The sequence below is a fragment of the Eretmochelys imbricata genome, chromosome 9 (assembly GCF_965152235.1).
Source record: "Eretmochelys imbricata isolate rEreImb1 chromosome 9, rEreImb1.hap1, whole genome shotgun sequence".
In the NCBI taxonomy this organism is placed as follows: domain Eukaryota; kingdom Metazoa; phylum Chordata; order Testudines; family Cheloniidae; genus Eretmochelys; species Eretmochelys imbricata.
This window is the reverse complement of record NC_135580.1, coordinates 24,905,980-24,925,983: the sequence shown is the minus strand read 5'-3', so window position 1 is coordinate 24,925,983 and position 20,004 is coordinate 24,905,980. Positions and strand designations below refer to the sequence as shown.

The 20,004-nt window shown below is 41.5% G+C and overlaps 1 protein-coding gene across 3 annotated transcripts; it reads right to left on the bottom strand.

The window, feature by feature from the left end:
• Positions 1 to 349: 349 nt before the first annotated feature.
• On the bottom strand, positions 350 to 13,874 carry C9H3orf33 (chromosome 9 C3orf33 homolog). 3 transcript variants are annotated; one of them, XM_077826968.1, is made up of 6 exons: positions 13,733 to 13,874; positions 8,463 to 8,549; positions 7,682 to 7,741; positions 4,314 to 4,467; positions 2,213 to 2,373; positions 350 to 1,597 (listed from the first exon to the last, which is right to left on the bottom strand). In XM_077826968.1, the coding sequence occupies exons 1-6, from the start codon at positions 13,811 to 13,813 to the stop codon at positions 1,331 to 1,333; spliced, it is 810 nt and encodes a 269-aa protein (XP_077683094.1). In that variant the 5' UTR covers positions 13,814 to 13,874; the 3' UTR covers positions 350 to 1,330. The 3 variants fall into 3 exon arrangements, with proteins under 3 accessions (XP_077683094.1, XP_077683092.1, XP_077683093.1); XM_077826966.1 differs by lacking the exon at positions 8,463 to 8,549; XM_077826967.1 differs by lacking the exons at positions 7,682 to 7,741; positions 8,463 to 8,549 and having other exon boundaries at positions 13,733 to 13,873.
• Positions 13,875 to 20,004: the final 6,130 nt, after the last annotated feature.

Below are 20,004 nucleotides of genomic sequence, written 5' to 3'. Positions count from 1 at the left end.
AAATGTAAAAAATATCCAAAACTATTTAAATAAATGGTATTCTATTATTGTTTAACATTGCAATTAATCACACAATTCATTTTTTTAATTGCTTGACTGCCCTAATTATTTTATATCCTAGAAAGGGTGATCAGCCTGCCCTACTCTTAAAAGGAATACACCTTTTCATAAAGCCAGAATGTCAGATCTGTTCTGGTGGCAAACTGTTATTATCAAGATCATAAAAGTTCAACACACACACAAGTATACTGCTCTCATAATAGGTTTTTTGGCTATTTCATCCTTCAAAAGTATAAGTGTCCTCAGTTTTAAAAAACTGCAGCTAAGAATAAGAACAGAGGATAAAGAAGACATTTAATGTGCCATGTTTAATTTTTAAGGTTGCACAGAGTTTAGTGCTCTTGACTACAAAACATGTCTAATTCACTTGATTTAACCTAGATACATAAACAAACAATGAATATTCAAAAGGTCACTTCCACCAGATTATAATCTTTAAATTGTGCAACTCTTTACAAATATATAAAAAAAGTATTTATACTACAAGCAAATAAGTAGTTTATTGATAGACTAACTTATGCTCACCTACTGTGTTTCAAAATTTAAATTCTTGTGGTTAGGAGCTTCTATACACTCTTCTTTTTAAGATCAGCTGTGTCAATTCACCTTTTCTATTAATTACATAGGAGAACTAGTTATTCAACATGTTAAACTTTTAAAACACACAAACAGTAAACATAGTACATATGTGTTCCCTTATATCGGACTCAAACTAAAATACGTATGTACAACAAAGGTCCAAGAAAGCAGAAGTATTGGAAAGTTATATTCTTTTGGTGATATCTAATAATTTATATTCAGTTGTCAAGCAGTCTTCCTACATATTATATTCCACTGCAATGTAAGTGAAGTGTGACATGAATATTTTAGATGTTCAAAAATAGGATCTTCAGTCATTTCCACTGAGGTAAATAAAGACATCTGGGTGTTCAGCACTCTTGAAAATCTGACCACTTATTTAGGAGCCTAAATTAAGGATTTAGAAGCATAACTTTAGGCTCCTATATTTGAATAATGTTAGCCTTCACACACTTTAGCAGGCATCATCATGCGGAAGTTTATTCTTATACAGGAATTATACTATATTTAAACATCTCTTTAAGTGATATTAGTAGGACTATTTTCTATATTTTTCCTTGAGGAAGGAGCCTCAAAAATCAAGGCTCAGGCTTTCCTTCATAAGCTCATTGTTAATAAAAAGCACGCACCAAAGAGACACTCATCGATGTCCAAATAGCATTTTTCCATCTAAGTCCTTCCCATTTCACTTTTAAATACGTATTCGTAGCCAGTTTGCAAATTGTTTTAATTTCTGTACAAATTTATTATTACTTATATGATCTTTAAGTTTTTCAACATAACTTTCTTCTTTCCATATTCCCTTATTTTTCTTCAGGGCTTTTAGTTCTGCTTGAAGTAGTCTTTTGTGAAGCTTCCAGTATAATGGAGAGTCATGATGTAGTCCTTCAATACGAGTTGTTTTGCCAAGCCCTTGTCTCAAGATCTCTTCATTCAGGCACACACTGAAAAATCTACCCTACAAAAAGATTAAGTGAAGGCAGCATTTCACATTATGTATTCACTTGGCCATTTACAAAGGATATTAACACTATTAGTACATTTTCAATTAATCTGTTGTGTGAATTGTCTGAATGTTATGAGTTAGGAATGACCTCTTTTTGGCTAATTCTACACCCTTTTGGTGTTGGGAACTCCAGAAATAGTTAAAAGTTGTAGAGCATTCAAATTGCTTTTAGCATTTATAAATTAAAACATGAAATATGCAGGCATCTGTGGAACAACATTTAATACACCAGATACTCGATCAATCAAAATTCTTAAGACATTGTAGAGCACTAGACTACAGAGCTTGCACTGTATTTTCAGATGCCACAAACCATGACTGCGTGGAGAATTGCTAACTAGCCACTCAAAAGCTACATTCACATTTTACGTGAGTTTGCAAAAGTATAAATATTTATTTTATCTCCAATTTGAACATATAAAATGTCTGCATAAATGTTTAATATATCAATTTAATATAATACCATTATATCTTACATATTAAGCAAATAATAGCAATAATCACTGCAAATCTTAGGATATAAATAAAAGTTAAAGAACTGTCAGTCCTTCTTGTTACTGTGTTTACCTTATTTACTAAAATGAGGCAATCAAGCACCAAATCCTCCCTTCCAAGAAGCTGGAACCACATCATTTGTGCAGGTTTTAACTCTTCCTGTAACCAGGCCATAGCATTCGGTGTCAGCTCCACTCCAGCAAGTCTGACCAGCAAAACACCATTTGATTGCCCTGAATATATTACATATATAAAAAACGTTTTTCTTACTACAACATGATCGAAAAAGATCCAATTCCACACAATGGGCCAGATCCTTAGTGTCTGCAAAAAGTGTAGCTTCACTGACTTACATGGAATATTTATTTAAGTCGCTGGAACAACAATGATTTACAACAACAGAGGATCTGGTCTCATACGTTCTGACATGATATTTATCTCCTGTTTCAGAATAATGTGCTTAAAAATTGTCAGAAAATATTTTCCTAGAAAATTTATGTACACATTAAGAAAAGAAATTCCAAGACATCAGACTGTAATGCCTAATGTCAGATTTTTTTCTTAGAGAATCACACTGCTTAAAAAAGCCTGATTCTTCTTTCTCCCCATTATATGTCAGGAGTAACTACATTAAACTACATTGAACTGCAACAGTGTGAAACTTGTGTGCAATTAAAATCAAGCCCAAGTTTTTATTTTGTTGACATTTAACCTATCGATGATGTACTCAGAAGACTGAAATCCAGACCTCTTACAGTGTCTTTAAAGCCAATGACACATTTGGTTACAGCATGATTTATCCAACAAAGATAATTCTATTTAAACTACATATAAAAGTAATTGCCCAGCAGAGGGAAGATGCATCATCAAAAGTTTAGTGTGTCCACTTTATATTCTGGTTTGAATAAATATCTTCCCTATGTATGAATGACTTTTTTTTTTAAATATTAACATTTTCTGACAGCATTTGCAGTAAACACACACTCAGCTATGATCCAGTGGAGTTATACAACCTCACAGAAATCAATGGAGTTATGAACATAGGAACTGCATAACTGGGTCAGACCAGTGGTCCATCTAGATTAGTGTGCTGTCTTCAATGGCAGCTGATAGCATCTACTTCTGGAAGGTGCAAGAAACTCTGACATGGACAATTACAGAACAGCCTCCCCATATGGAAGTTTCTTCTACGTCCCTTCAGTTAAAAATAGGCTTGTGCCTTGAAGCATCAGAGTTTATAGCACTTCCAATCTTTTTTTAATTCTATCTAATGAAATTATCATTATCTGTACTAGCTAGGATATTCTAGGGAATCTACGGGACTTAGGTGCTCAAACCCCAGTGAATTTCTATATCAAATCCCTCTAAACAGTTATACTGGCAAACCCTCCTACTGCAGCTGTAGGTGCAGCTTATACTGGCAATAGCGTGCGTTTGCCAATATAGCTTATAATAGTTCCCTGAACAAAATAAGTTATGCTGGCAAAAGCACTTTTTTGCGGATATAACAAACTAAACTGGGGCTTCTGTCAGTATAAAAGTGTCAAAAAAACCTCACACCCTTAAACATTATTATGCCTATGAAAGATTCTAATATTGACGAGGCCTCAGTCTCTCATGCCTCCGTTCCCCAGCCATCAAGTGGGAAAACTATAAGTCCCTGCCTCATGGGTGTCTTGTGAAGATAAATACATTAAAGATTCTGAGGCACTCAGATACTATCGTAACAGGGACCACATGAATACATAAGATGTCTAGACAGATGCATATTCAATTCACAGTATTAATAAATCCATACAATACACTTTTAAAGTATTTGGATAAATATTACCTCATTTTACTGGTGGGGAAACTTCAGCAGAGAGGTGAAATAACATGGCCTCAGCCTCACACAGAGTCAGTGCCAGAGCCAGAATCAGAACTCAGGCCCTCTTCACTCCCAACCCTTCCTCTACCACTGCTTATACAGTAACTGTTCTGTGTGTGAACAGAACTTCATTTTCTAAGCTGTCTCCCCAACTGCTTTCTAAGGGCACTACATTAACTAAAAAAGTTTTTAAAGGAACAATTCAGACGTTGCAGATTTTTCCTCATTTAGTGGATATCAATTGTATCAACTGAGGACATTTAATTTTGTCATGATTAGTCTCATTCTTCCTGAACTTTTACTTACATTTTCTCTGTAATGATGACAGGAAAGGAAGGCTAATGGGAACATGTTCAACTTCTAGTCCTTTCTCAGTTATGTGACATAACCTTCCTCGTAGTTTCACATTCTTTTCTATAAATTCTACTGGTATATCCAAAGCACTCGTAAATTTTGTTGTCTGTTGATACAGGAGGAAGGAAGAGTAAGACAAAGTCTTAGGAAAAATAAAAACAGCAGTTACACATTATTTGAAAAAATGCAATCACACTGATCCCATATTTTGTCAAGATGAATCTTGCAAATTACAAACTCCACTACGTTATACTAATGAACTTTATTATTATTATTAATTTGTTGTAGCTATTGCTAGACATTTTCCACACAATTAAAAAGAATGGTCCCCACTCCAAGGAACTCACAATCAAGTACAGGCAAGTAGACAGAGGTCAGGGGAAAGACAATAACAATACCCATTTTATATACAATTTATACACAAGTCAATCTGATTCACTATATGCAGAATGGCAGAAGTGCATCTTTAAGAGAAGATTAAAAATCAACAAGGGTAGGAGTCTTGCAGATGAGCTCAGAGAGGTTATCCCATGCATGGTGCAGGGGTGCAAGAAAGGCGCACATAAGTGATTTTGTCAGATTCTCACAAAGGGTGGACAATTTTGGAAACGCTGGCAGCAGGAGAGGCTTGACAAGGCAGTATATGTGAGGAGAGGCAGAGTTATGTAGAACTTTGAACACCAAGACAGAAATTTAAATCTGATTTGACATCAGATGGGAAATCAATTGAGAGATTCAAAAAGGGGAGGTTACATGATCAATCTGATGAGCAATGAGTTTAGCAGCAGCATTTTGTATGGATTGAAGGAGGACAATGTGTGTGTTTGGGAGGGACCAAAGTGGGACATAATTGGGGCATAAACTAGAGATTTGGTGTGAGGACTGACAGAAAAAGACAAATCCTAGAAATGAAGAAACTTTATTATCAATGTTTAATTTTAAAGCCCCTATTGTTTAAGATCATATGCAGGATATATTCAGATTAATCTATTCACATAGTTATTAAGTGATGCTGCTCTCACTGAATGACACATCACGCTCTAAAAAAGCCAGCTGAACATCCCATCATCCCATTTTTATTCTATTTACTAAACCTTCACTCTGTTGTCTGCAAGGTCCCCTAACTAGGAATTGAGAAATATGGGACCTTGCAGGCAAAGAGTTTGAAGGTTTTGTAAATAAATAAAATAAAATGGGGTTGAGAAGTGGCTCAGAGTCAAATCTAATTTGCATTCCAAGGTCCAACAGCCATTTAAGTGTATTTACAAAGACTTGAATTTTTTTTAAATACCATCATACGCAAATACCCAGGTTTGAGAAAAAAGCAATGACTGCAGTAAAGACTATTCAGTACTGCTTCACATTAACATTACATCTAAAATCTTATAGAGTTCTAGGACATGTGAAGATCAGTTCGGAATACAGTTCCAGTAATAACCAAACAAGAATTCAAAGAACATTAGGCATATTCAGACTCCAAAGTATGAGGTAAAATTAGCTTTGGGAATCATTATAGTTTCAGTCCCTGCATAAAACAACTGCAACCCCAATTGCCTTTTGGAATTAAAAAGTGCTCGTGAGCTGTTTGGGCAGATATATTGCAAACTGTAAGAAAATGGTTCTCGGAATCGTAAGGAGAGAGTGGAATTCAACTGACTATGCCACTTCTACACCAGCTAACTGCCAGACAGAACAATGTTAAGATCTGCTTTATATTGCCAATGTGGCGTAAAGCAGTCTTATGAAATGCCAGGAGCTGGCCCGATGCGTCAGTCATACGAGTGAGGGAAGATTTTAGGGTGAGTATAAAGAGAAGGAAGGATATCACAGCTCAGGAAGTAGAACAACATGTGGCGAGTAACTGCCTGCTATGAAGAGTTATGGGAAAGGAACAGAGGTAACAAACATCAGTGTTCAAGTCACATGAGTGCTTCTGTTGACTCAACTGGGATTACATACACTAGTAAACTGAAAAAGGTCCCAAGATTGGAAGAGTAGAAAGGACAGACAGATGAGTAGGAGTCTATCTAGAAGACTGTAGGAAGATATAGTAGGAAGACACAGGAACTAGAAGGAGCAAGTCTATGGAAAGTTTTTTTTAAAAAAAACGAGGGCAAAATGGAACTGGAGAGGAACAGGACATGAATGAAGGTGACAGGGATGATACAGTCCAATCTCCAGGGGAAAAGTTGCCTGAGCACAGCATTTGAATCATCAAATGTTTAGAAAATAAAGATTTAGAAAATGCAAAAAAGAGAAATGAAACAATCAAGGCAGAATGTGATCACAAGATGAATAAGAAATTCAGCAGACTGAGTCAAAATAAGGAGGAATTCTAGCAATGCTCTGGAAGTGGTGAAAGAGGTTTATAGACAAGGGAGACATAGGAGGTAAGAGGGAATCTGAAGTCAAAGCTGACAAGATTTTTGGCCTCGGAAGTAAAGTTTAGTTTGAAAGTAAAGAAAGGTCAAGAGATGTGTGTATAATTATGTTGCCAAAAACCCATCACATTTTATTATTGCTACATCTAATTAAAGATTTTTTGAAGATGAAGTACAATAAAATACATGTGAAATCTTAAAGTTACTCTTCTGTCAATTAGAGATTACACACTTTGATTGTGAACCACTTCTACAACCTCAGTACAGTCGCAGCAATATTAAACCAGTGGAAGAGAGAATTTACAGACTGCCTGTAATCTTCCAATCCACCAGACCAACCACTTCAAGATTCCTTTTCAAATATGAATGAAAGATCATTAAAAATAGGTATTATTTTTCAATTGCTCTCTAACCCTAATGCAAAGTTTTCACAAACTTTCATTTATAGAAACACTTGAAATAAGAACAGTATAAACATACTGTGCAAGCTATTAGGGAGTAGGTCTTCTCTGCCCAGAACAAATTGCCTGTGGAGCCCACAAAGATGGCTGTTGGCAACATTTGTAGCCCACTGATGCCCAGGCTTTTGATCCAGTTCTGAGAATCAACTGAGAATACTTTCAAGCAGATCTGAATTGCTCCAGCTGCAATGACTCTAAAGGAGCATCTCTGGAGGATCAACAGAGTTCAGCAGCACTTTGGCCACACCCTTCTCATATCCCCTCCTCTACAGGCCAGCCCTATGTCACCTCCTAGATTCTCTTATGCCAAGGCAACACCCCCCCCAACTGATCAGTTACCCTAGCTGTCTGCCTGTTTTGTTATGCCAGAGTGACACAAAGAAGATGGAACAGTGACACAATCTGACCCCATACATCTTCAGCTAAGCGAGACAAAAGGGTATAAAGACTGCTCATTAACAAATTATTCACAACTTACCAATTTAATACTCTTTGCAAATAAAATGACTCCAGCTATTGCCATTCCAGTGCTAATGTTCTGCAAAAAACAGATTTAAATCCTTAATTTTTTTCACCTCTCATTATTTTCATCGGATTAAAAACATTAAAGAAAAAATAAAATAAAACCGAAGAGGTAACAGGCAATCAAGAAGTTCTAATATGAATTGACTCACTGGGGGATCTTGCGCAAGTTCTCTGTTTTGTATTTTAGTGAATCTAGAGTACAAATGATTTAATAAATAATACATAATAATAAAACTGATCTCGCTCACAACCAAATATGTCCGACAGAAGTTTTCCAGATCATACATATTACTAAGACGTTAATAAAGCAAGTTGCTCATGATAGTAGATGAATTTAAGAAAACGCACATTACAGAAAAATGCAGGAAATTTTCAAGTCTACCTGAAGATTCAGCAAAGGAGCTACATCGAGTACTTAAAAATACCTTCCATAACATGACATCTAGATCCAGCTAATACGATCCAACAAGGCACATTGCATTTTATTGGGAAATCCCACTATTTGTATTACTTTTAGCTCCATTCTCCCCCTCTTCCCAAAAAAGCAGGCAAAATGGCCCATTCAAATTACAATTGCTGTTTTAATAATAAATATAATTAATGTAATAATAAATAATAATAATAAAATGTATACTAATTATCTCAAAAATGGAATCTTCAGGATACAGATTGTAAAATTCTTTACAAGTGACTTCTCCAGAGTTAGAAATATCTTGATCTATAGTTTCACTAACCCAAATGCTGCCATTGCTTACAACATGGAAAGTAAATGTTTCACAGTTGTAATCAAGCACTGAATGTAGCCCTGTTTCATGCGATACCTTCTCAAAAAAAAAAAAAAGTGAGATGAAAAGAAAATCAAACTACGAATTCTCATAGGAATTGCGCCTATTTTGTACAGCTATTTTAGTACTATTTGACTTCACCCCTCATTGCAAAGTCTGTTCCAGGAAGCGTTGGTATTTCTTTTTAAGTGCTGAATCCCATAACAACATTCCTTTAAATAGATCTAATTTCTTATGTTGCTAGAGTACCTGTGCCTGCTTTTCACAATGATAAATGTGTTGATTTTAGAAAGTAAAGCATATTACAATTTCTAACTGTCCTCTAAATTGTAGACCTTTGCATTAAATACATTGCTGTAGCATTACTAAAAATAGAAGTTTTAACACAAGTCTAATAAATCCCCTCTTGGCACCCAGAAGCAAGGGTTTACCATTTGGATTTCTAAAGCAAAACTCAGAAGTGTAGAGAGCAGGCAGCCCTCCTTGCTTATGTCAGGGCTAGCTTTGGCCCTCAGTCTAGAACAGAGGTGGGCAAACTATGGTCCACGGGCCACATCCGGCCTGTGGGACTGTCCTGCCCAGCCCCTGAGCTCCTGCCCCGGGAGGCTAGCCCCCGGCCCCTCCCCTGCTGTTCACCTGCAGCCACGCTGCCATGCGGGCAGCGGGGCTGCGAGCTCCTGCCGCTCTGAGCGGCATGGTAAGGGGGCAGCAGCGGCGCGCGGTGGTGACATGGTTGGGTAGGAATTCCTGGGGAGCAGTCAGGGGACAGGGAGCGGTTGGATGGGGCGGAGGTTCCGGGGCAGTCAGGGGTTGGGGAATAGGGGGGGTTGGATAGGGCGTGGGAGTCCCGGGGGGGCCTGTCAGGGGGCAGAGGTGTTGGATAGGGGGTGGGATCCCGGGGGGGCGGTTTGGGGGGGTCCCAGGAGGGGGCAGTGAGGGGACAAGGAGCAGGAGGGGTTGGATGGGTCAGGGGTTCTGAGGGGGACAGTCAGAGAGCAGGAAGTGGGAGGGAGTGCATAGGGGGCAGAGCCAGGCTGTTGGGGAGGCACAGCCTTCCCTACCGGGCCCTCCATATAGTTTTGCACCCCGATGTGGTTTCGGGCCAAAAAGTTTGCCCACCCCGGTCTAGAACCTTCCTAGAAATGCTCGTGATTCCAGATGTTGTATATTATAATTAAAACGTCATTAAAAGTCTCAATATTTTTAGACAGGAAGGCAGAAATAAAGGTTAAGGTGGTTGAGTAGCATTGTATATCAACGATGAGGTAGAATGTAAAGAAATAAGAAGCAATGGAATGGATAAGGCAGAGTCCGTCTGGGCAAAAATCACTACTAGAGCCTCCCTTGTGATAGTGCTTGGGGTGTGCTATAGACCGCTGGGATCTAATTTGGATATGGATAGAGCCCTCTTTAATGTTTTTAATAACGTAAATACTAATGGAAACTGCGTGATCATGGGAGACTTTAACTTCCCAGATACAGACTGGAGGACAAGTGCTAGTAATAATAATAGGGCTCAGATTTTCCTAAATGCGATACCTGATGGATTCCTTCATTAAGTAGCTGCTGAACAGACAAGAAGGGATGCCATTTTAGATTTGGTTTTGGTGAGTAGTGAGGACCTCATAGAAGAAATGGTTGTAGGGGACAACCTTGGTTCAAGTGATCGTGAGCTAATTCAGTTCAAACTGAACGGAAGGATAAACAAAAATAAATCTGTAACTAGGGTTTTTGATTTCAAAAGGGCTGACTTTCAAAAATTAAGGAAATTAGTTAGGGAAGTGGATTGGACTGAAGAATTTATGGATCTAAAGGCAGAGGAGGCCTGGGATTACTTCAAGTCAAAGCTGCAGAAGCTATCGGAAGCCTGCATCCCAAGAAAGAGGAAATAATTCATTGGCAGGAGTTGTAGACCAAGCTGGATGAGCAAGCATCTCAGAGAGGTGATTAAGAAAAAGCAGAAAGGATAAAGGGAGTGGAAGATGAGAGGGATCAGCAAGGAAAGCTACCTTATTAAGGTCAGAACATGTAGGGATAAAGTGAGACAGGCTAAAAGTCAAGTAGAGTTGGACCTTGCAAAGGGAATTAAAACCAATAGTAAAAGGTTCTATAGCCATATAGATAAGAAGAAAACAAAGAAAGAAGAAGTGGGACCACTAAACACTGAGGATGGAGTGGAGGTTAAGGATAATCTAGGCATGGCCCAATATCTAAACAAATACTTTGCCTCAGTCGTTAATGAGGTTAATGAGGATTTTAGGGATAATGATAGCATGACAAATGGGAATGAGGATATGGAGGTAGATATTACCATATCTGAGGCAGAAGCAAAACTCAAACAGCTTAATGGGACTAAATCGGCGGGCCCAGCTAATCTTCATCCAAGAATATTAAAGGAATTGGCACATGAAATTGCAAGCCCATTAGCAAGAATTTTTAATGAATCTGTAAACTCAGGGGTTGTACTGTATGACTGGAGAATTGCTAACATAGTTCCTAGTTTTAAGAAAGGGGAAAAAAAGTGATCCGGGTAACTACAGGCCTGTTAGTTTGACATCTGTAGTATGCAAGGTCTTGGAAAAAATTTTGAAGGAGAAAGTAATTAAGGACATTGAAGTCAATCATAAATGGGACAAAATACAACATGGTTTTACAAAAGGTAGATCATGTCAAACCAGCCTGATCTCCTTCTTTGAGAAAGTAACAGATTTTTTAGACAAAGGAAACGCAGTGGATCTAAATTTACCTAGATTTCAGTAAGGCGTTTGATACGGTGCCACATGGGGAATTATTAGTTAAATTGGAAAAGATGGGGATCAATATGAAAATTGAAAGGTGGATAAGGAATTGGTTAAAGGGGAGACTACAGCGGGTCATACTGAAAGATAAACTGTCAGGCTGGAGGGAGGTTACCAGTGGAGTTCCTCAGGGATCAGTTTTGGGACCAATCTTATTTAATCTTTTTATTACTGACCTCTGCACAAAAAGTAGGAGCGTGCTAATAAAGTTTGCGGATGATACAAAGCTGGGAGATATTGCCAAATTAGAGAAGGACCGGGATATCGTACAGGAGGATCTGGATGACCTTGTAAACTGGAGTAATAGTAATAGGATGAAATTTAATAGTGAGAAGTGTAAGGTCATGCATTTAGGGATTAATAACAAGAAGCTTAGTTATAAGCTGGGGAAGCATCAATTAGAAGTAACAGAGGAGAAGGACCTTGGAGTATTGGTTGACCACAGGATAACTATGAGCTGCCAATGTGATATGGCCGTGAAAAAAGCTAATGCGGTCTTGGGATGCATCAGGCGAGGTATTTCCAGTAGAGATAAGGAGGTGTTAGTACCATTATACAAGGCACTGGTGAGACCTCATCTGGAATACTGTGTGCAGTTCTGGTCTCCAATGTTTAAGAAGGATGAATTCAAACTGGAACAGATACAGAGAAGGGCTACTAGGATGATCCGAGGAATGGAAAACCTGTCTTATGAAAGGAGACTCAAGGAGCTTGGCTTGTTTAGCCTAACCAAAAGAAGGCTGAGGGGACATATAACTGCTCTCTATAAATATATCAGAGGGATAAATACCGGAGAGGGAGAGGAATTATTTAAGATCAGTACCAGTGTGGACACAAGAACAAATGGATATAAACTAGGCATCAGGAAGTTTAGACTTGAAATTAGATGAAGGTTTCTAAGCATCAGAGGAGTGAAGTTTTGGAATAGCCTTCCAGGGGAAGCAGTGGGAGCAAAAGACCTATCTGGCTTCAAGATTAGACTCGATAAGTTTATGGAGGAGATGGTATGATGGGATAACATGATTTTGGTAATGAATTGATCTTTAAATATTCATGGTAAATAGGCCCAATGGCCTGTGATGGGATGTTAGATGGCGTGGGAGCTGAGTTACTACAGAAAATTATTTCCTGGGTATCTGTCTGGTTAATCTTGCCCATATGCTCAGGGTTTAGCTGATTGCCATATTTGGGGTCGGGAAGGAATTTTCCTCTAGGGCAGATTGGAAGAAGCCCTGGGGTTTTTTTGCCTTCCTCTGCAGCATGGGGCATGGGTCACTTGCTGGAGGATTCTCTGCACCTTGAAGTCTTTAAATCATGATTTGAGGACTTCTATCGCTCAGCCATAGGTGAGAGGTTTATTGCAGGAGTGGGTGGGCGAGATTCTGTGGCCTGCATTGTGCAGGAGGTCAGACTAGATGATCATAATGGTTCCTTCTGACCTTAATATCTATGAGTCTATGAGAAAGGAGTGCTCAAGAACAGCCTAATACCTTCCCTGCAGGGTTGCCTATTATGTTGCAATTTATTTTCCTGGGCTCTATTTAATCTTGTTTTATTTATGTTTATTTTAAGGATGTAAATACCATTTTAAAAGTTAACAGTTAAAATATTTCATTTAAATGGTTAACCGATTAAGCAGCTGGGGCCGGGAGTTCACTGTTAAGGCGGGTTAACAGGTTGAACTAATGCTTACCAGTTAAATACACTAGCGATGTAAAATGTTATCAGATAATCTTCTGCTGACCAGTGAACCGATTCAAAGCCAGAGCAGACAGCAGAGGAAAAAGAGGGATGAACCTTGAGCAATGGTGCCTCCGGTGACGGTTGTCACGGGAACGGGGGGGCTTTGCCTAGCCTCACAAGCTCCAAGCCAGCTGGGTCCCAGCCATTTCAGCGGTGGATACCTCAACTGTCCCGCCTGTGCCCGCCACCGCTAACTACCCCGCGCGCCCTCTTCCCCCGGAACAGCGCGGGGCGGCCCCCAACGCTCCGGGGCTGGCGGCGAAGGGGAACGACCCCAAGGAGCGGGCGCGGGCTCGGAGGCGCCCAGGCCAGCTCCCAGCCGCAAGGCAGAGGGGGCTAAGCCGGCCAGTGGCAGGGAAGGCGCCGGCATCGCTCCTCCCTCCCCAGGACGGGGCGTGTAACGTGTTCCGCTCCATCCGCGCAGGAGCCAGCCGGGCCCTGCCAGCGGCCTCCTGCCTGCGCGGGGATCTCAGGGGTGCTGAGCGCCTGGGGCCGCGGCACGCCAGGCTCCGAGCGCTGGGTAGGGCCCCGAGGGCGGGCGGTGCCGGGAACAGCGGGGCGGAGCGGCCTCTAAGGGAGCCTCCCTGCCGGGGCCCTTCCACAAGAGACCCCTGGCCCGCGACCCCCCACCGCCCTGCTGTACCCAGCCTGCCCCGCACGCCCCTCCCCGCAGGGTACCCGGAGGACGGTGAGGTGGGAGTCCGCCCACTCGGAGATGCGAGCGACGTAATTCCCAGGCTCTCCCTGCGGCTCAGCCATGGCCCAGCCTCGGCTTCCCGCTCAGCGGCTCGCCCGGGCCGCGGCCTGGCACGCCGGCTCCGCTCGCCCTGCCCGCAGCGCCACCTGCCGGGGCCGCCTGGTAGCGCACGGCTACGCGGACAGCGAGCACCTGCCCTACTCCCTCCGTGCGTCCTCCCCAGGGGCCCGGCAGCAGCGGAGGGTCACTGCACTCCTGTCTCTGCCTCACAAGAGCATGGCGCCTATGAAACACAGCTCCCACACCATGGCTGCAAACGGACTGGGACCTTAGAGCCTCTTTTTTCCCAAAAAGAAAAGTACTTATGGCACCTTGGAGACTAACCAATTTATTTGAGCATAAGCTTTCGTGAGCTACAGCTCACTTCATCGGATGCATTCAGTGAGCTGTAGCTCACGAAAGCTTATGCTCAAATAAATTGGTTAGTCTCCAAGGTGCCACAAGTACTGCTTTTCTTTTTGCGGATACAGACTAACACAGCTGCTACTCTGAAACCTATCTTGAGCAGTTTAGTATCATCTGCAAACTTTGCCACCCCACTGTTTACCCCTTTTTCCAGATAATTTATGAATAAGTTGAATAGGATTGGTCTTAGGACTGAGCCTTGGGGAACACCACTAGTTACCCCTCTCCATTCTGAAAATTTACCATTTATTCCTACCCTTTGTTCCCTGTCTTTTAACCAGTTCTCGATCCATTAAATGATCTTCCCTCTCATCCCATGACAACTTAATTTACGTAAGAGCCTTTGGTGAGGGACCTTGTCAAAGGCTTTCTGGAAATCTAAGTACACTATGTCCACTGGATCCCACTTGTCTACATGTTTGTTGACCCCTTCAAAGAACTCTAATAGATTAGTAAGACATGATTTCCCTTTACAGAAAACATGTTGACTTTTGCCCAACAATTTATGTTCTTCTATGTGTCTAAATTTTATTCTTTACTATTGTTTCAACTAATTTGCCTGGTACTGATGATAGACTTACCAGTCTGTAATTGCCGGGATCACCTCTAGAGCCCTTCTTAAATAGTGGCGTTACATTAACTATCTTCTAGTCATTGGGTACAGAAACTGATTTAATGGACAGATTACAAATCATAGTTAATAGTTCCGCAATTTCACATTTAAGTTCTTACAGAACTCTTGGGTGAATGCCATGTGGTCCTGGTGACTTGTTACTGTTAAGTTTATCAATTAATTCCAAAACTTCCTCTAATGACACTTCAATCTGTGACAATTCCTCAGATTTGTCACCTACAAAGGACAGCTCAGGTTTGGGAATCTCCCTAACGTCCTCAGCTGTGAAGACTGAAGCAAAGCCTTTTCTACTATTGTCTTTCTACTATTGTCTTTCACCCCTCATTGAGTAATTGGCCTACTCTGTCCTCTGTCCCTCTGTCCCTGTAGCAGTTCAGACCCACCTCGGCAGCACCTCCTGCTGGTTGTGCTGGGAATTCTCTCTCAGACCACCAGAGCGCCTTTTACTAGCGGTGTCTCACTCACCATTACTTCCACTTCCTCCACTGTCTCTACTGTCTAGACCCGCATCGCTCCCAGACCACGGTGTCCTGTTCAGGACACAGCCCTCCAGCTGTGCCCCAGCCTGCTGTCTCCCCCATTTCGGGGGACAGGCCATCCTCAGTCCTTCCACATGCCTCAGTGGACAACTACAGTCTCTAGTCTAGCCCCTGGCTTCAGGGGCAAACTGTAGTCTAGATTTAGGTCATGCTCCTCATTGGCAAGTAGGGGTAAAGGGGGACCCAAGCCCAGGGACCCTATAACTGGCAGCTACTTACTGCCCTTCCTCCTCCTATTCCTGCTGCCTATTTTCCCTGGGCCACTTCCCCCATAGCCCTAGCACCTTCCCTGTCTTTGCTTCAGGGCCTCAGTCTGGCCATGGTCAGCCAAGCGCTCCCCTCTTGCTCTGCTACCCTTCCCAGCACTGCAGTATCTCTGGTGCTCCTTGGCAGACAGTCCTTCCCCCTTGCCCTCCAGGAAGAGGCTGCCCCTTGCTCTGCTGAGCAGCCCTCTATATATGGGCTGCTCCAGCAAGCCTTCTCCTGACTGGCTCTCCCAATAAACCCTTTCCTGATTAGCTGCCTTAATCCTTCTCCTGCCTGTATGGGGCAGCTGCCCCACCACAGTCCCCCTCCTGCTTCTAATGTATTTGTAAAATGTTTTCTTGTTACCCCTTATGTCCCTACCTCGTTTAATCTTGTTTTGTAAAAATCTTGGCCTAATTTTGTCTCTACATTCTTGTGTTTTTTATATTCATCTTTTGTAATTTGACCTTGTTTCCAAGTTTTTTTATGATTCTTTTTTGAGTTCCACATTGTTGAAGTTCTCCTGGTTAAGCCAGGGTGGTCTGTTAACATACTTCCTATTTTTCCTACACTTTGGGATAGTTTGTTCTTATGCCCTTAATAACATCTCTTTAAAAAACTGCTAACTCTGCTGAACTTTTTTCCCTGAGACTTGTTTCCCACAGGATCTTACCTACCAATTTGCCGAAGTCTGCCTTCTTGAAATTCATTGTCTTTATTCTGCTGTCTTCTCTCCAATCATTCCTTAAAATCATGAACTCTATCATTTCATGACCACTTTCGCCCAAGCTGCCTTCCACCTTCAAATTCTCAACCCCGTTCCTCCTTATTTGTCAGAATCAAATCTAGAACAGCCTCTCCCCTAATGACTTTCTCCACCTTCTGTAACATAAAGCTGCTCCTGACCCCAAGCACTACTCCTGCATAGCCATAGTTTTTCCTTGCCCTCTCCGAGCCCTGATCCTGTCTTCCTCCCCCATCCTCATTAGCCCCTGCTATCTAATCTGCTTCCCTGGCTCGTCGGGGTGTTTGATGAGCAGAGCTAGGGACTCAGGGAGACAAGGTAGTAGCATCCAAAAATGAGAGTAACTGCGATAACCTGGCAGTTCCATCAGCTTTTCCTCGGAGAGACAGAATAAGTTATAATGAACAAAGAATAATTCTGGATTTAAAGTTCAGTTTTAAAAACCAGCTTATGTCTGAGCTTGAGGGAAAAGTTTGGTGTTTGTAAGAACTGTGTTCCTTTAGCTAGAGGAGCCTCAAAATATTATTATCTCAGGAACAATGTGAGAGAGGTTCTTTTTTAAATGTCACCTCTGATAAAATACACAAAATTCCACTGGCCCCTGAAGAGCAAGCACCCAAGCATTAATTTGCAAAGCAGAGGGATTTTAGTGCTGCCATAAATGGACATCTGAACAGGAACTAGGGGGTCTTAAATACAGCAGCCTTTGGTACTGAATTAGGTAGGTCCAGCTCCTCATTTCAGTTCGAAAGGGGAAGGACAGCAGGACATTTCGCTGGACATGCACTTGGCTTTCAGTGTTCTCTTGTCTAACTGAAGAGGCCAAGCTTGTTTGGGCAGGAGGAGGCCAAAAGGCTTTGGCCTCAACTTGGTTTAACCAAAGCCACCTCCTGATGGTATCGCACTCTCAAGGGAGGACTTTGAGGGGAGAAATGTACTCTGAGGCTTACCTCTCAGGATCCCATGGGTGTTATTGAATTTGAATCAGAGATATTATCTCAGACTTCTCAGGGAGGAAAAAATCCCAGCTATATATTTTCCTGCTCCAGTTCAGATTCAGAGTCCAACAGCTCATATTCATCAGCAGAGAAGGGAGAAGGAAAAGTCAGAGAACTCCTACTTCTTGGATATCCTGTTTCTACTCTCCTCCTTTTTAAAATTTCTTAGGTCTTTTTCTATACTTTGGGAGTGTAATAGCTCCGCTGCAGCTTTGGTGAGGTTTTTTGGGACTTACCTGCTTGAGGGCCTGAAGCCTTCTCAAGAGATTGCTCTTTGAATTCTTCCCCACTGGGTCCCATTCCACCTGGGAGGTGTGTGGGGATGCATTGTCAGATACCTCCAGGTCAAACTGAGAAGAAGAGGGGATGGTTATGAGTCTTGGCCCTTTTCCCAGAGCACTAAGGACCTTTAAGATCAAATGGGTGTGTTTGTGCCCACATAAGTCTCCCTTCTTTGTTCTCCGGGAGTTACCCAAGTCAGCTGGGTGGAATCCTCGTCATCTTTGGAGCCGGTCCCTGCTTTGCTCCAGGATTCCTGGTCCATTTTTCCTCATGCTGGAGACATGGTTGCTTTGGTGGGAGGGACTCCACATGCTCATCTGATCCAACTCCATTAGGTGCTGAGGCTTTGAATTAGCTCAGTGGGTGCAGGCTGGGCCCAACTCAGCGTCTGCCAAGCGTGGGCAGGCTGCCTTAGAAATGGAGCACTGCATGGATTTAGCCCAGTGCTTTTTTGGCTGCTCTGTCATGCCTGTATAGGGGCAGAAGAGCCAGCAGGGAGATGCTGGAGCCAAGTGTAAGAGTGGCTTTAATTGCTCACGTGGACCAACGGACAAGGAGGAGGAAGCTAAAAAGAAAAAAAAAAATTACCACTGCTCCAAAACAGGGTAAAAATTAAAATAAACAGAGGCAGCAACAATCAAACCACCAACTGACCACTGCCGCAGAGGCAGAGAAACTGGCAGCATGCAGAAGCAGAAGGGGTTTGGCCAGAGCGCACAGTACCAACATTTTCATCTGCCTCCAAGAGCTGCAGAAAGGAGAGGCGCAGCCCAGATGTCCAGCATTGTGGGAGATACTGGGTTACAGAAAAATTCCAGCTTCCTAATGCAAAGTATAAACAGCTACTTTTAAAGTTACCTGTAGAGAAATCTATAGCATCTTTGTCCTTTTTTGGCATCTTTACAATACATAGATATAGAATCTCCATCACTGGAGATTTTTAAGAGCAGGTTAGACAAATACATGCCAGGAATGGTCTAAATAATACTTAATCCTGCCATGAGTGCAGGGGACTAGACTAGATGACCTCTTGAAGTTCCTTCCAGTCCTATGGTTCTATAAAGGAGACCAAAATATCCACTCCCCCTGCCGTACACACAAAAATTCAAATGTTGTCTATCCTATCATCCAGGGAGATTCTGTGCAGGACTGGAGACATAATAGCATTACGATATCTCAGGAACCAAGGAACTGAGACGTGAACTACTGCAGGAACAGGATATTTCATATATTTAGAACTATTTGTTTTTGTTAATGCTTATTTAACTCAAACATTGGACAAACTGTTGAAAGATTACTCTGTTAGAGATTCCACCCACGCATCTACCACCACCCACCTTTGTCCAATAAGCACAGAAAACTCCCACTCCACTTCTCTGGTCCAAGAACAATTCCAACAAAACTCAAGAGCATAGTTTTTTCCTTATACTTCTATGGTAAACGAACAGAAGAAAAAGAACTTTAAAAATACCTCTCAGACCTGTATACCAGATAAAGCAACAAAAAGGAAAAGGGGCACAGAACCACTTTCTTCCATCACAGGTCATCTTTAAAAGCTATAGCTTTGCTTTTGGAAGAGCTATGAAGAGTGTAACTTTTAGAGCAGTGGTTATCAACTTGGGGTAAGTAAAGGTCTTTCAGGGGGTACATCAATTCATCTAAATATTTGCCTAGTTTTACAACAGACTACGTAAGAGCACTTGTGAAGTCAGAACTAAAATTTCAGTAGACAAAATGAGAAAGTAAGCAATTTTTCAGTAATAGTGTGCTGTGGTACTTTTGAATTTTGATGTCTGATTTTGTAAGCAAGTAGTTTGTAAGTGAGATGAAACTTGAGTACACAAAACAAATCAGACTCCTGAAAGGGGTACAGTAGTCTGAAAAGGCTGAGACCCACTGGTTTAGAGTAATAGTATAAAAAGTAGAATCTACCCACCAGCTGGGAAAAAGCAATCTGATACTGTAGGTATGTACTAACTAGACAGATAGTGGCTGCTCCCCAACCAGCATAATGTTCCAGAGCATTCAGAAGTTCGGGCTTTGTTATTCTCACTGTTTTTACAACAATGCAACTTCATTGATTTCAAAGTTAATCTTGATTAACATCATTGTAAGTAACAGTCCTTTAAATTTTCTCCAACCATCCACAAATTAGGGGAAGGAAGTAGAACTGAAATCTTCTTAGGAATAATTTGAAGCTCAGAGAGATTGCCAAAATCCTTTCTGCCAATTTGGAGATAGAGTCTTAGAAAGACCCCACAACAAATGCTGTATGTAATACAAATGCATTTGTACTACCAATTTCTGCTATTCAGTGGGGTCCAATACCAGTTACCAGCAAGTC